Genomic DNA, 13,836 nt, shown 5'->3' with positions numbered 1-13,836 from the left:
CATAGCCATGCTTCCAAAGAATTATGTAACCAGCAGCCACAGGCTGCATACAAAACGACAACAAGCAACGCCTCAAGCTAGCACACATAGATCTCTTCTCTACGGCTTGGGACGCTTACCTAAAAAAAGAATTGACGTCTGATACCATTTTTTGCCATTGCTACTGCTACGCTACCGAAGACTTGATTGCCACAAACTTTGGAAGAATCGGATGTTTTTGTTTACGGTTTGATTGCATTCTCTGTCATAAACCTGGCACCTGGGTGGTCGTGATATGAGGTTTTATGGCCCTTCAAGGTCAACTCTTTAAGTTGATCTTTATTTTGTGTTGTATGTGTCGGTTTGCCTTTTTGTGTGATTAATGTTAGCTCACTCACAAGCCTCGATCTTGTATACCAAAAAAAACAAATAACATCATTGAATGCCCCAAGAGGTTAGGTTTCACTGTGATATGTGGATTGACAATTGAGGTTTTGTAATTTCAAAATTCTGTGCATATGAATGACTGTACACGAGGTAAAATGGCCTCCAAAAATTGACTTATTGAAGTGGACAATATTATGTCGGGAGGTAAAGGAATATCTAGAGCCAGGTAGATCTGTATAGGTAACATGCTTCGACTGTCGCGATAGGGAATCTACCCTGTAATAAGTTCTATGTTAGTCCGGTTTGTCGGGATAAGCTGTATTGGTGTCCCCGCTACGAGGGAGCAGGGCGTGCTAAATAGTGCAGGGATGATGGATAAGATTCCTTTGTTCGTCGTCCCCCCTGTCGCCAAACATTTGTCCCTTATGGCAATGCATACCCATATAAACACTTAGATAGGCCCTATAGTGCAACATTAAATAATTCCCTTTCCCTTACAATGACCTTGGAAGAAGACCGGCAGGAAGCCACATCGGGCCACCGCCGGATGGCCGCCGCCAGCCGCACCACCAGCTGGCCTAGCAACATCGCGTGAGACGATCTATAACCACGCCACAGGGAACGTGTGATTGGTTGGCGCAGAAGGCGTGAGCCGTGAACCAATCAGCGCGGAAGGCACGAGAAGTTTCAGCAGACGGCTGGAAGCTACGAGGCTCTGGTTGGTAACGCGCCAGAACTGACGTCACATGCCAAGTTACAAAAGGACTCGCTGGCAGGATTCTGGTCGCTTTGCTCTGGGGGATTGAGTCGTGCTGACGGTTCACGCTTGGTATTGCGTCGTGCTGAGACTTGGCGCTTGGTATTGAGTTGTGCTGGCCCTTCGCTTGTCGTTGTTCGTCCTTGGCTCTTCATCTTGAGAGGTCCTGGAGGTCGTGGGTTCGCCATCTTCTCGGTGCTTTTGGTGCTGTGAGCGTGAACGGACCTCGTGGGTGGTCGACTAGGAGCCTGGAGTGGGGCGTTGGCTCAGGGCCGAGCAGAGCGTGGGCGAAGCGGACGGAGGGCTTCCTCACGCCGGAGCTTGGAGCCGCGTTGGACGGTGGACAAGACTGCAGACATATAAGCTCGCACCCACGAACCATTACACAACGTACAGTTATTTTTGGTAATTCATTTTCCTTTGTCTTGTTTCTGAGGTGAAGTGTGCGGGATCGCGATTTAGGACATTTTATTACCGGCGCATATTTTACTGTCCCGCTATCTCTTGTAAAATAAACCCTTGTATTATTTTCCCTTTCCATTCAAAATCTTTTGTTCGTTGAGTTAATTCCCCTGCAGGATCGGAGCTGCGGTTGGATCGCTATAGGTAAGCGCTTCCTCCTCTTCCTCTTCACTTCTCCCTGCGGTTTATAGCCGAATCCGAGTTGGTCGTTGCCTCAATTAAAGCCGTTCGGTCATTCGTGAGCCCTGGTATTAACCGGAGGGTATTCGCACGACAATATCATCACTGAGTGGCTGTCCGTTAAGTTTCACTACAATGCATGTATGAATTGTCGAGGGATGCTTTACATATCTTTCCTGCTGATGGATTTGAATTCCATTTTCCCAGAAGACATTATACCTATCCTGCCTCCCCCCAGGCCCTGTCCCTCCCACACATCTCCCAATGTCCTTGCTCTCAAATGTTGTGTTTGTGTGCTTCCTCCCCTTCTCTCCCCATCTTGTCGACCGCTCCCCTTTTTATATACTTTGTTTGCTTGTTTGTTTGTTTGATAAATGTTAGCTCTTTCATGAGCCTCGACTCTGTATACAAAAAAACAAAAAAACATGCGAATGGGGCTCAATGTAAGTGACAGACTTGGACTGCTTGGAAGCCGACACCATTGTTCGCAGTTGTAGTTTGACACTATACTTTATCCTTGGAAACTATTCTTGGTATACTGCTCAGTGAAGTGTTGTCTTCATCAATGGTGGTTTTTTTTTATTGCTATCAAATTTTCAAAACGTTTTTACTGTTATTTTTCTTCAAGACTTGTCATGTGTACTGAAATGATCCTCCCACAGTTGGATGAAATGAAGAGGAAACACGATTTGCTTGTCCGGATCATCCGGAAGGAGCACGAACACAACAGTAGACTGGTAAGGCCTCCTGTCTATCCAAGAGAAACTGCCTTCCGCATTATACAAGAAACTTCCGTTTTTGGTAAGACAAGTCCTGTAACATAGCGTGATGTGTGCCTGACCCAGCGTGGCGTACAAGACCAGGTACGGCTGCAGCGACAAGTTCGGCGTAATGAGCGTGAGGGTCGCCAGCGAGGTATTCGAGCACGACAGTATCATCGTGACTACTTTCTGCAACTGCGCGCAAAGATGCTGCGTGCCCGTTCCCGTGAGGAGAAGGTGAGCGCATTCATGAAAGTCGGTGGTGTTTAGTCAGTACCCTGTTTTATAGACTGCTTCCACCTCTTTCTCCATATTATTTGACGTCGAAATTAATTTGGTATTTCGGGTTGATAATTGAAGATGAAGAAACGAGGGATCGAGACGAGACTGCCTCCAGAGAGCAACAGTTGTAAAATGAAAGATGTCCACAGTTTTTTTTTTTTTTTTTTTTTTATGCATCTTTTATTACTTCCTTTGTACCACCACTCAGATGTTTCGGAACATCTTTGAAGATGGTCTCCACGTCCAGAAAGCACGATTGCTGGAGATGAGGGCATTGGCACAAGAAAAACGCCATGAAGAGCAGCAAAGATGGAATACTGATCTCCTTTCCATGGAAAACTATTACAAGGATCGAGTATGACCATTTCTCCTTTTCCAACTACCGAGTTGTACTTCACATGTTTCCTTCGCTGTGATTCTCAATGGAAGTGATGGCTGAAATGAAAAAGCACTGTACTGGAATACATATTCAGTGGGGTTTAAAATTCCTTGGGCTCCTTTATTATGGAAGAGCCACATTGGAGTGTGTCAAACTTAATGGTGTGCACAGCATATTATTTATTTAGTCTCTATGCACTTATTCTACAGTGAGTTTCATTGCAAAGCTGTTCACAATCTAAATGCTTAATCATGGCAAACATTTGCTTTTTGGAGTATTTAGGGGTCTGGTGATAGGTGGGGTGTGTGTGTGTACTCCTGTTGTTGTTTCATATGCAGCCCGTGGCTGCTGGCTGCATTTTTTTTCTGGAAGAATGTTTGTGCCGCTCATGCAGTGCCCCAATTACCAGTGAACTGGTACTCAATCTGCCGACCTTGGAAGGATGACAGGCTGAGTCAACCCCCCTGACGATTGACCGGGATTCGAACCCAGGATCCTAAGATCCCAAGCCAGCACCGTAACTGTTAAGCCAACACCAGGCTCTTGTATACTCCTAAATGGTGGACATAATGGCATAAAACTTGATGCTTGTACTTGGGGTGTGTCCAGGAAAAGCTGAACCCCTTCACTGTAGACATATCAGCTAACTTCCAATCATCAGCAGTCATGAAATCCACCATCACAATTGAAAAATCCCTTAATTTTCTCTCTCTCCCGTCGACAACCCCCTCCCCCCTCCCCAATCTCCTTTCTTAACAATCCTCTTGAATAAGTTGTCATTCAAACTTCTGGGTCTTGCCATCAGTCATGATCTTTCTTGGGCAAACCACATTTCTAAGTTGGCTTCCAAAGCCAGCTGCCTCAATGGTGTCTTCGGGTGAAAAGCGACATGCAACATATTTCAAAAAGTTGTGGACGAGTTATGACTAAACTTGGGGGACGAGTTGGTTAGATGATAACAAGCCGATTTAGATTTTGGTTCAGGCCTGAATCCAGATCCGGCCTATCTGGGATACAAAATGTAAAACTGTTCAACTTGGCGGAGGTATCCGCTCTACCGAGTGCCGTTCTAGTTTCAACTGCTTTGACACTTGGATTGTGTTGGGATACAGACTAAGATGCCTAGCTCTTGAAGCTTCCTTCTTGCCGACTGATCTGGCCGCTGTAGGACGACTTCTCTCACTATTTCAATTGTTTCTTCATTTCTTATTGAATACCTTCGCCTGACCTTTTATGCCAATGGAGGCATTATGTTTTCAGGTTGTCCATCCATCAGTCCGTGATCGGTTTTCGTTACCGCGATAACTTAAGACCGGCTGAAGGGAACTAAATCAAACTTGGTACAGGTGTGTACAACAATGCAGAGATGAACCGATTCGATTATGGGATCAAGATGTTTGAGGTCAGAGGTCCCCTCAGGTTAAAAAAAGAAAGAAGTGGTGTTATTGCTGCTCGTTGTTCTCGTTGCATCTGCTGCACTGTCCTGCGTGTCTCCTGCGAATTTTTCATGTTTTGTCTGTTGCATGCATGTGTGTGTTGTATGTAGGAAATGCTTTGCTCCAATTATACCTGGTTTGTTAAAAATGGGATGTTGCAAGGTGTTCATCACCTGTTGTCGGCATAGCAATTTATTGGAATGTGGTTGGATCACAAAGCTATTTTCTTCTGTGTGCGCAGTTCACGATGCTGGCAGAATCTGTGGCGAACGAACGAAATGAAATTGAAATCCAGGGCAAGGCCCAGGCAGTTGTAAGTAGACATGACAATTATTACTACCAAAAGGTCAAAATGTTAAGCAGGCAGTTTGTTGTCGTTTGAAGTGGGTAAGTGGATGCTCTGCTAATCCTACCTGTTATAATTGAACCGATAGCTGCATCGCATTGTTCTCGGCTATCCAAACAGGCGGTGAAAAAGCACAAGCGAGAAATCCAGGATAAGATGGAGGAGGAGGTTCAGCAGTTGCAGGAACAAATCCTCCACCAAGACAACGTGGCCTTTTATCGTGAGCTGGAGTCCGAGCGGTTTCGCCGTGAGCTCAAGATGGTATCTTTCCAGTACAGGAAGACGCATCTTCTCTAGTGCTCACTTTGAAGTGTGTTGTCATGACACTTATTGGCTTGTCTGCCAATTTGGTGAAAGTACCGTGCGGTTATTGTTTTGTGTATATTTCGATTCATTTCAGCTCAGGGAGGATCCGTTTTGATTTGCTGTCGATATTCCTTGCACTTTTTGTCCCCCGTCGCACCGCGGAGCGAAAGGGGGACTATGGGTTTTTATTTTATTAGTCAAAATGATAAGGCGCTCGATAGAAAGTAGATTGGTAACGGAAAAATTGATGCCATCCTATTGTTTGCCATAAAAGGGAAGATGTACATGAATAGATTTGAACTATAAAGAGTGGGTCTTAATTAAAAAAGCTCGTCGGTCTATCTTTAAACCATTAAAAAGAAAGTATCATACTGGTACCAAGTAATGGGTTTTTCCTTATGTTAGATACAGCTATTATGGAGGAGTTCCTCCCAGGAGCGAGGTTTATGGAGGACTTCAACGTATGATGGGTGAAGTGAGTGCCAGTGGCCTGAAGAAGACAGGTGGATAATGCTGACACACCATAGCAAGAAGTGGTGGGTTATGTGGGGCACAGCAGTTAAGACCATGGAGGTGGGAGTGGGTTTCAGCCTTGGAAGAAAAATACTTTGGGAGGTAGTTTCACAAACAAGATTGACGTATCTTGAACAACGGGCATTTCCGTGCGAGGAAGAAGCTGAACTGGCAACAACCGACAACAAAAACCATGTCAGAAGCTTTCAATTTCATCTTGAAAAAGCAAGCACCTCAGTCAGACAACGATCCAAATATGGAATGAAACAGCAAGTTCAAGAGAGTGACCGAAAATGGGACACGGTGCTACAAGGAAATGTGTAAAAAGAATAAAATGCAAACAGACTTGCATGGACAGCTTCTTCAAGCCTCATACGACAAACTACAACAGAAGCCTGTCCATCAACCTCAGCAAAAGGCAGTGCGTCACCATTCTACACCTTCAGGGCCAAAGGGCAGCTCCATCAATATGAAGTATCAGCTCTCTACCACCAATGCTCGACTCTGAAGAGACATGACGAGGAAGATAGGCCTGCCTCACCCCCTGTAACCCCTACACTCCCCACCCGCACCCTCCCGTCCTGGACAAACAAATCTCAGCACGACATTTTGGTGAATTCCCTTGCAACTGTTCATTGAATTGTCGATTTGCATTTTATTTGTGCTCTTTGTTGATTTGGTATGCCTCAGCCGATGACGTTGCCAGAGGAATTACGTTTTTAGGTTGTCCGTCCGGCTGGCCGTCCATGATGGGTTTTCATTACCACGATAACTTGAGAACGGCTGAAGGGATCCAAATCAAACTTGGTGCAGTTATGTATAATGAGGTTAAAGATGAACCGATTCGATTTTGCAGTCACGAGGTCAAGGGGCAACGGTCATGTCAGGTAAAAGTGATACCTGAGAACAGCCGAAGATATTTAAATCAAATTGGTACAAGTATGTATAATCTACAATAATAAAAGGCAGTGTCCGTCCTCTCCATAACTCCAAAACCATGAAACCCAGCGACCCCAAACTTTGCATGCATACACCTGGACCACCAACACATTGCAATAATGAAAACTGGGTGTTTGGATGTGTTATAACAAACTTTTTGAAGATGATTAACGAGGCGCTCATAAGAAGAAAAAACAAAAACCAACGTGGTGGCTTACCAATATGGCGGCCCGCCATCTTGGTCAGCCCACTGCCTCACTGGGTTTTTAAGCCTATTTTATTTCGGCCGACTCAAACGTGCCTCGTCTTGGAAACACGATCATCACATAATTGAAACATCAAAATCTGGATTCGAATATGAGGATTGATCCTGTGGACTAAATAAATGTCCAAATCTGGAGTGAAATCTGACAAAATTTACCGTATCTAGTGATTTTTACAACTAAGTCTATATATTCATTTATTCAAGTGAGGCTGTCATTCTCCTTCAGGGGTTAGTTTTTTTTATTTTTTATTTATTTAACTTATTTCATACTCCATGGGTTAGGGTGTCACTCTATCTGCGAGATCTGTTTTTAAAATTCCTCAGCCATTTCAACCTGTAACAATCAGCTTGCTATCGCTTGCCAAGCCAGGCGTTCCTTATCACCCATTTCATTGGAGTGCTTAAGCCGCTTGGCGAGGGCTCTAAAAATAAAGTCAGAAATACCTGTGTACTTAATCACAAGGCTGGGGAAGTTTGGGTGTTATAACCCTTTTTGAATATGATTAACCACTACTTGGTGAACGCTATTAGGCTGCTTTTGCAAGCCATGGCGTTACAGTAGACAGAGCTCCCTTGTTTTTACATACCCATTTTTATTTTTTTTTGACTAACATTTGTGTGATTATACTAACCCTCCCTCTATCTCCCTCCATCCCCCCGCCGCCTTCATCCCTCTTTATATTCCCGGCAGGAAGAGATTCTGTTACCTGGCAACGCCGGTTACTTTTGCTAGTGATGTTAGCGGAGACATTGGTTAACGTCGCGACGTTAAAGAGTCACGTTCTAGTTAAATATTTGTCCCCAACGTGCAAGGAAGTGAAGTTCAAGTTTGGTTAGGGTGACTAAAATATTAGCCCCCTGGTAACACATCCCTTATTATAACACTTGAGTCTATGGGAAGATCACGTCAGAACATCGTTTTGAATAAAGTCACATTTTCTAGGAATGCATCCATGACACGTATATTGGAAACTTGCTACTTCAAAAGTTTTATTAGACATTCATGAACGGTAAAGTGCCTTCAGCATTCCAAGGTGAGATAGTACAAATCGGGACTCTCAAACAAGAGGGTCTGTGTGCAAAGCCACGAGAAAAGTGCTTCGCGTCAAAAGCAAACGAGACCACATTATTACAAAGAAAACATTTGCACCAAACCAAATGTTTTAGACTGCACGACCAGTTTAAATGATGTAAAATGAATTCACAATCATTTTAAAACGCATACAATAACTCTGGACAAAGATGTCAAAGTCCTTCCACAAGTGCGAATAATTGTATCGATCCAGAACAGAGTGAAAAAAAAACGAATGCCCTGAAATTCTTCAAAAATGAAATGGTGATTCTTCTTCGTATTCTTCTTCTCCATTCTGAAAAAGGGAGGATGATCATTCGGACAATCGCCAAAAAAAATGAACGTTTTTTGTTTAAAAGGAGGTATTACACAAAAGTACTCTGGTTGAAAGCCATTTGACCACCCTTGATCGTCATGTCCACATCCCAGAATTCCCACCAAATAGGTGGGGCTATTTTAACAGCTATGCTACAGTACATGCAATAATATCAATTGCTGTTTTGTAAACTGCACCGTAGAGAACAAGGAACTGCGAAATTGGAAGTAGAAATGGGAGACCGTGAGGTGGTGGCAGATTTGAAGTCACGAGGGAAGAGCACGAGACTCTTGGGCAGAAAAACATCTCCACATACAAGAAGAATAACCGCACTGCGGTCACAACCTGCGACAAAATCCGGTGACGGGCCGATTGGGAAACCTGCATTTAAAGGACTCAAGGATGAACAGCACGAATGGGAAACGTTTAATGTGCCATAAAAACTAGAGGTTCCAGGGAACCTGAACTCAACTGGGCTATATCAATATGGTTAGAATATGCATAATAGAACCACAAACTATAGAGTTTATATGTGCTAAAGAGGTACAGTAACATTGAAGGTATCTCATGTTTAAACAGGAAACTAGAAAAAAAATTGAGTTTTAAGTGAGGAATGACAAGTAAAACTACAATTACTTTTCGCAGATTTCAGACTTGAATTTATTATATATGTTGAGGTTTGTTACATACCGTCTACACACCAAGTTTCAGCTTTCTAGCGACATTAGGAAGTACCAGATTGACAAAAATTGATTTTTCCAATATGGCCGCCCTGCCGCGCCTATTTTTGGGCGTTCAACGCCCAAATGCAATCCCAAACTAGTTTTTGTCTTAAAGATGCTGCATAACAAGTTTCATCAAATTTCATCAATATTTGTGACTTTTAGAGCGTAGACGTCGAATTGTTTACAGACGACGGACACTGGGTGTTGACAAAAACTCAGCTGGACATAGTCCAGTTGAGTTAAAAATTAACTCGACTTCACTTCAATTAACTCTGCTAAAAAAAATTGTAATCACAAACTGGTCAAATAAGTGGAACATGTCTTTCAATCCTGACAAATCTCACACTCTCACTATGTGTCTTGGAAAAGACCAACTGGACAACCCTTCCATCTACTTTCTCAACAATCACCTCCAAGAACTTCTGTCACTCAAGCTCTTGGGTCTCATAATCCGCCATGATCATTCCTGGGAAAACCACATTTCCAAGCTGGCCTCCAAAGCCAGTCGCCGACTGGGCATCCTCCGTCGTGCGAAGTCCTTCCTTGGCACACCTGAGCTCCTCACCCCATACAAGGCTTTCATCCGCAGCTCAATGGAATACTGATCTCCCCTCTGGGCCGGTGCTCCTGCCTCACACCGAGCTCGGCTTCACGCTGTTGAAACCAAAGCTTTCAGAATCATTGGAATCTCCCGCGATGAAGCTGATTCTGAGGGCCTTTCACTCACTCCCCGCAGGCAGGTTGGTGGTCTTTCTGTCTTCTACGGACTCCTATCCGGCCTTGCTCACCCAAATATTCCTACAGGTTGCATAAGCTCTGCCTGCAACCCTCTTCTGGTGAAACTGCTAAAATCGAGACTCTCTATTCACCTTCACTCTTTCATTCCTCTTTTCTCCCGCCTCTGGAACAAACTCTCTCACTCTCTTCAATCCCACTCCTCCCTCCAGGTCTTTAAAACAGCTGTTCACCACCATCTCTTATCTTCCCCCATCCAAAACCTTGATCTTTTCTACCCCTGTTAATTCACCCCAGATCCACTATTTTAAAATTCCGACTTCTTTGCTGGAAGTCCTAGCAGTGTCCATGTGTTTTGTACCTCTCCCACCCCACCCCCACCCCCTTCCCATGCCTCCTCCCCCCCAAGCCCTCTCCCTCCCACAGATCTCATGTCCCTGCTCTCAAATGTTGTACTTGTGTGCTTCCCTCTCTCTCCCCATCTTGTCTCCCACTCCCTTTATCATATTGTTACGGATCTCAGAGACGGCACTCCCCTTAGCTAGGGGGGGTTAATCCCCTTGGCCTGTTAAGCTGGCCGTCTCTCGTCCTGGTACTTATAACGCTCCTTTTCGGGGTGAGATTGGTCAAGGTGTTCTCCCGAATACCTTTACCAATCCCTCCGCAAAGCAGGGAGACAAGTACCGCTCGAACCACGGACAAGATGGTATTTGCCGAGCGGTTTAGCAATCCGCGATTCGAGCCGTTAGCAATTGATTAACCCGATTCTGCGCATTGGCCAAATCGTGCCACAGGTACCAAATCGTGCCACAGGTCTGTAGTTGCAGATCCTTGCAACTACAGACCAATCAGCCTGCTCCCAATTATCAGCAAAGTCATGGAATCCATCATTGCTTCGGATATGAAATCTTTCCTCTTCTCCAATGGCTTGATCTCTGATCATCAATTTGGTTTCAGACCAGGTCACTCTACTCTGGACATGCTGCTTCTGCTGTCTCAACAATGGATGGAGGTCCTCAATGCCAAACAGGAAATCAGAGCTGTCTCCCTTGACATATCACGTGCCTTCGATACGGTCTGGCACCCAGCTCTGCTCACCAAACTCTCCTCCTATGGTATCCATGGAAATCTCCATGCATGGCTTGCGGACTTCCTCTCTGGTCGTAGTCAACGTGTGGCCCTGAATGGATTTCTCTCATCTCCCCTTCCCGTTCAGGCTGGAGTTCCCCAAGGCAGTGTGCTGGGCCCTGTGCTTTTTCTGGTCTTTATCAATGATCTCTCCGACTCTCTGGAAAATCCTCTGTATCTCTTTGCTGATGACTCCACTCTCTGCCGCTCCATTCCTCTTCCCTCAGATCGGCAGTCTGCAGCCTCCTCACTCTCTGAAGACCTGGACAAAATCACAGACTGGTCAAACATGTGGAACATGTCTTTCAATCCTGACAAATCTCACACTCTTACTATGTCTCTCCGAAAAGATCGACTGGACAACCCTCCCGTCTACTTTCTCAACAATCCTCTCCAAGAAGTTCTGTCGCTCAAGCTTTTGGGTCTCACCATCTGCCATGATCTTTCTTGGGAAAACCACATTTCCAAGCTGGCCTCCAAAGCCAGTCGCCGACTGGGCATCCTCCGTCGTGCGAAGTCCTTCCTAGGCACACCTGAGCTCCTCACCACATACAAGGCTTTCATCCGCAGCTCAATGGAATACTGTTCTCCCCTATGGGCTGGTGCTCCTGCCTCACACCTGGCTCGGCTTCACGCTGTTGAATCCAAAGCTTTCAGAATCATTGGAATCTCCCGCGATGAAGCTATCTCTGAGGGCCTTTCACTCACTCACCGCAGGCAGGTAGGTGGTCTTTCTGTCTTCTACCGACTCCTCTCCGGCCTTGCTCCCCCAGCTCTCTCTGTGCTCTGTCCCCCAAATATTCCTACAGGTCGCACAAGATCTGCCAGCCACCCTCTGATGGTTAAACTTCCGAAATCTCGGCTCTCTGCTCACCTTCACTCTTTCATTCCTCTTTTCTCCCGCCTCTGGAACAAACTCCCACACTCACTTCAATCACACTCCTCCCTCCAGGTCTTCAAAACAGCTGTTCACCACCATCTCTTATCTTCCCCCATCCAAAACCTTGATCTTTTCTACCCCCACTAATTCACCCCAGATCCACCTTGTTTGAAATTCCAACTTCTTTCCTGGAAGTCTTGGCAGTGTCCATATGTTTTATACCTCTCCCACCCCCCACCCCCCCCTTCCCATGCCTCCCCCGAAAAGCCCTCTCCCTCCCACAGTTCTCTCGATGTCTCCATGTCTCTCGGTCCCTGCTCTCAAATGTTGTGTTTGTGTCCTTCCCCCTCTCTCCCCATCTTGTCTACCTCTCCCGATGTTATTTGTTTTGTGTGTCTGTTTGTCTTTCTGTGTGATTAATGTTCGCTCTTTCACGAGCCTCGATCTTGTATACAAAAAAAAAAAAAAAAAAAAAAAAAAAAATGGGGAAATCACTAAAGCGATCGGGGGAAGAAGAAACCAAAAGGGTAAGGAAGAACACAGGTTTATTTCTATACTAAAAGAGGAAACGGAAGGCAAATATACAAGTAGGAAAAAGCAGATACACAGGGCAACCTTAAAAACAGTCTTAATTATTATCAACGCCCAGGACAGAACACACAGACTTACACGAAAGGGGAATCGCAGGCAGGAATGACTGGAAGAGGGAGAAGGTCCAGGTGGGACAGCAGGGCTGGAAGGTCCGGGCAGAGGCACAGCATTGAGGTCCACGCTCCGGTCTGGAAGTGAACAGCCAGCGGCAGCTTCTGGTCTCGTATCTCACACGGTCGGACAATGCGAATAAAGCGCGGGATTGTCGCCGTCAAACGGACCCACTCTCCTCCTTTCAATGCTCCGTATCCTCGTCGGGTACCTCACTCGTCTGCCGGATCACGTCTTCTTCTCAAGCAGTCCCTCGCAGCCGCTTTTATTGTCCGTCTAGGAATCAAGCCGCCGGCTCTGATGACACGCCTACCGGTTGGCTAGCCTAACGAGCTGGTTGGTCGGTAAGGGCTTGCTGACCACCTCTGCTGACGAGTCGACGTGCCACAACTTGTTCTTGTGGCCCTGCCCCCTTCTTCCTCGGCTTCAGACCGCATGGCTTATGGCGGCGTGGTGCCAGCAAAACAGCCCAATGCAACGGCGGCGAACGCGGCTGGCAAGCGAGGTACCACAATTTGGAGAGGGAGAGCAAAATGGACGGAATCGGGCCTATCTTATTTGATTAATGCAACGCAGATTCAACTATTGGGAACAGATCCTTAAACTGAAACACATAATAATGAAATAACTACGGAGAGGTCCTATGGTTCGCTGCGTGTTGTACATGGACTAACTAGGGTGCGATCTTTAACAAAGCCAATTGATGGGGATATTTACAGGGGATCATTTATAAGGGAAACATTTACTAAAATTTACTAGTGAAGGTTCTAAAAACCGTAAGAATATGTTTTATGTGTCAGTTTGTCTTTTTGTGATTAATGTTAGCTCTTACACAAGCCTCGATCTTGTAGACAAAAAAAAAACTAAATAAAAATAAAAATAAACTCATCTCTCGTCCATGTCAGCCTCCGCCACAGTTATATCAGAACGAGCAGATTCATCACATGGTCACAGATTGCTTAACCCAAATATGGGGCTGTTAAAAAAATTACATAACGATATTTTATTATTAGTAGTTAACATAACCTAACGATTGATTATTATGCAACATAACGCTTGATCGATTACCCAATGTAACATTGTAACATTACAGCTACTGCTAGTAATGGTGTGAGCGATCAAGATTGCAACACCAGCCATGTAGACTTTGGCTAGGGTAAAATCCACCAGCATAAAAGTGAACCGGTGAGCACTCGGCATCTGTGGATCGACACTGACTGCCAAACATGTATGGTGGAGGCAACGGTCAAATGGTTTACTTAAATCAATAGGGTCCAGGTCACGAA

The 13,836-nt window shown here is 45.3% G+C and overlaps 2 protein-coding genes across 3 annotated transcripts in view; one reads left to right on the top strand and one right to left on the bottom strand.

Moving 5' to 3' along the window:
• Positions 1 to 5,649, top strand: part of CEP95 (centrosomal protein 95) — a 52,057-nt gene extending 46,408 nt beyond the window's left edge. For both annotated transcript variants that reach the window (XM_068102461.2, XM_068102460.2), the window contains exons 15-19: positions 2,428 to 2,502; positions 2,611 to 2,763; positions 3,017 to 3,163; positions 4,865 to 4,936; positions 5,090 to 5,649. In XM_068102461.2, coding sequence (XP_067958562.2) covers positions 2,428 to 2,502; positions 2,611 to 2,763; positions 3,017 to 3,163; positions 4,865 to 4,936; positions 5,090 to 5,266 — 624 coding nt within the window. In that variant the 3' untranslated portion in view covers positions 5,267 to 5,649. The remainder of the gene's footprint in view (positions 1 to 2,427; positions 2,503 to 2,610; positions 2,764 to 3,016; positions 3,164 to 4,864; positions 4,937 to 5,089) is intronic.
• Positions 5,650 to 7,138: 1,489 nt separating this feature from the next.
• Positions 7,139 to 13,836, bottom strand: part of LOC144892448 (importin subunit alpha-1-like) — a 119,052-nt gene continuing 112,354 nt past the window's right edge. Inside the window, exon 12 of the mRNA XM_078779332.1 lies at positions 7,139 to 8,359. Within this exon, the coding sequence (XP_078635458.1) occupies positions 8,315 to 8,359 (45 nt within the window). The 3' untranslated portion in view covers positions 7,139 to 8,314. The remainder of the gene's footprint in view (positions 8,360 to 13,836) is intronic.

The sequence above is a fragment of the Myxine glutinosa genome, chromosome 5, assembly GCF_964187855.1.
Source record: "Myxine glutinosa chromosome 5, kmMyxGlut1.1, whole genome shotgun sequence".
Classification (NCBI taxonomy): domain Eukaryota; kingdom Metazoa; phylum Chordata; class Myxini; order Myxiniformes; family Myxinidae; genus Myxine; species Myxine glutinosa.
This window is presented reverse-complemented; position numbering and strand designations above follow the sequence as displayed.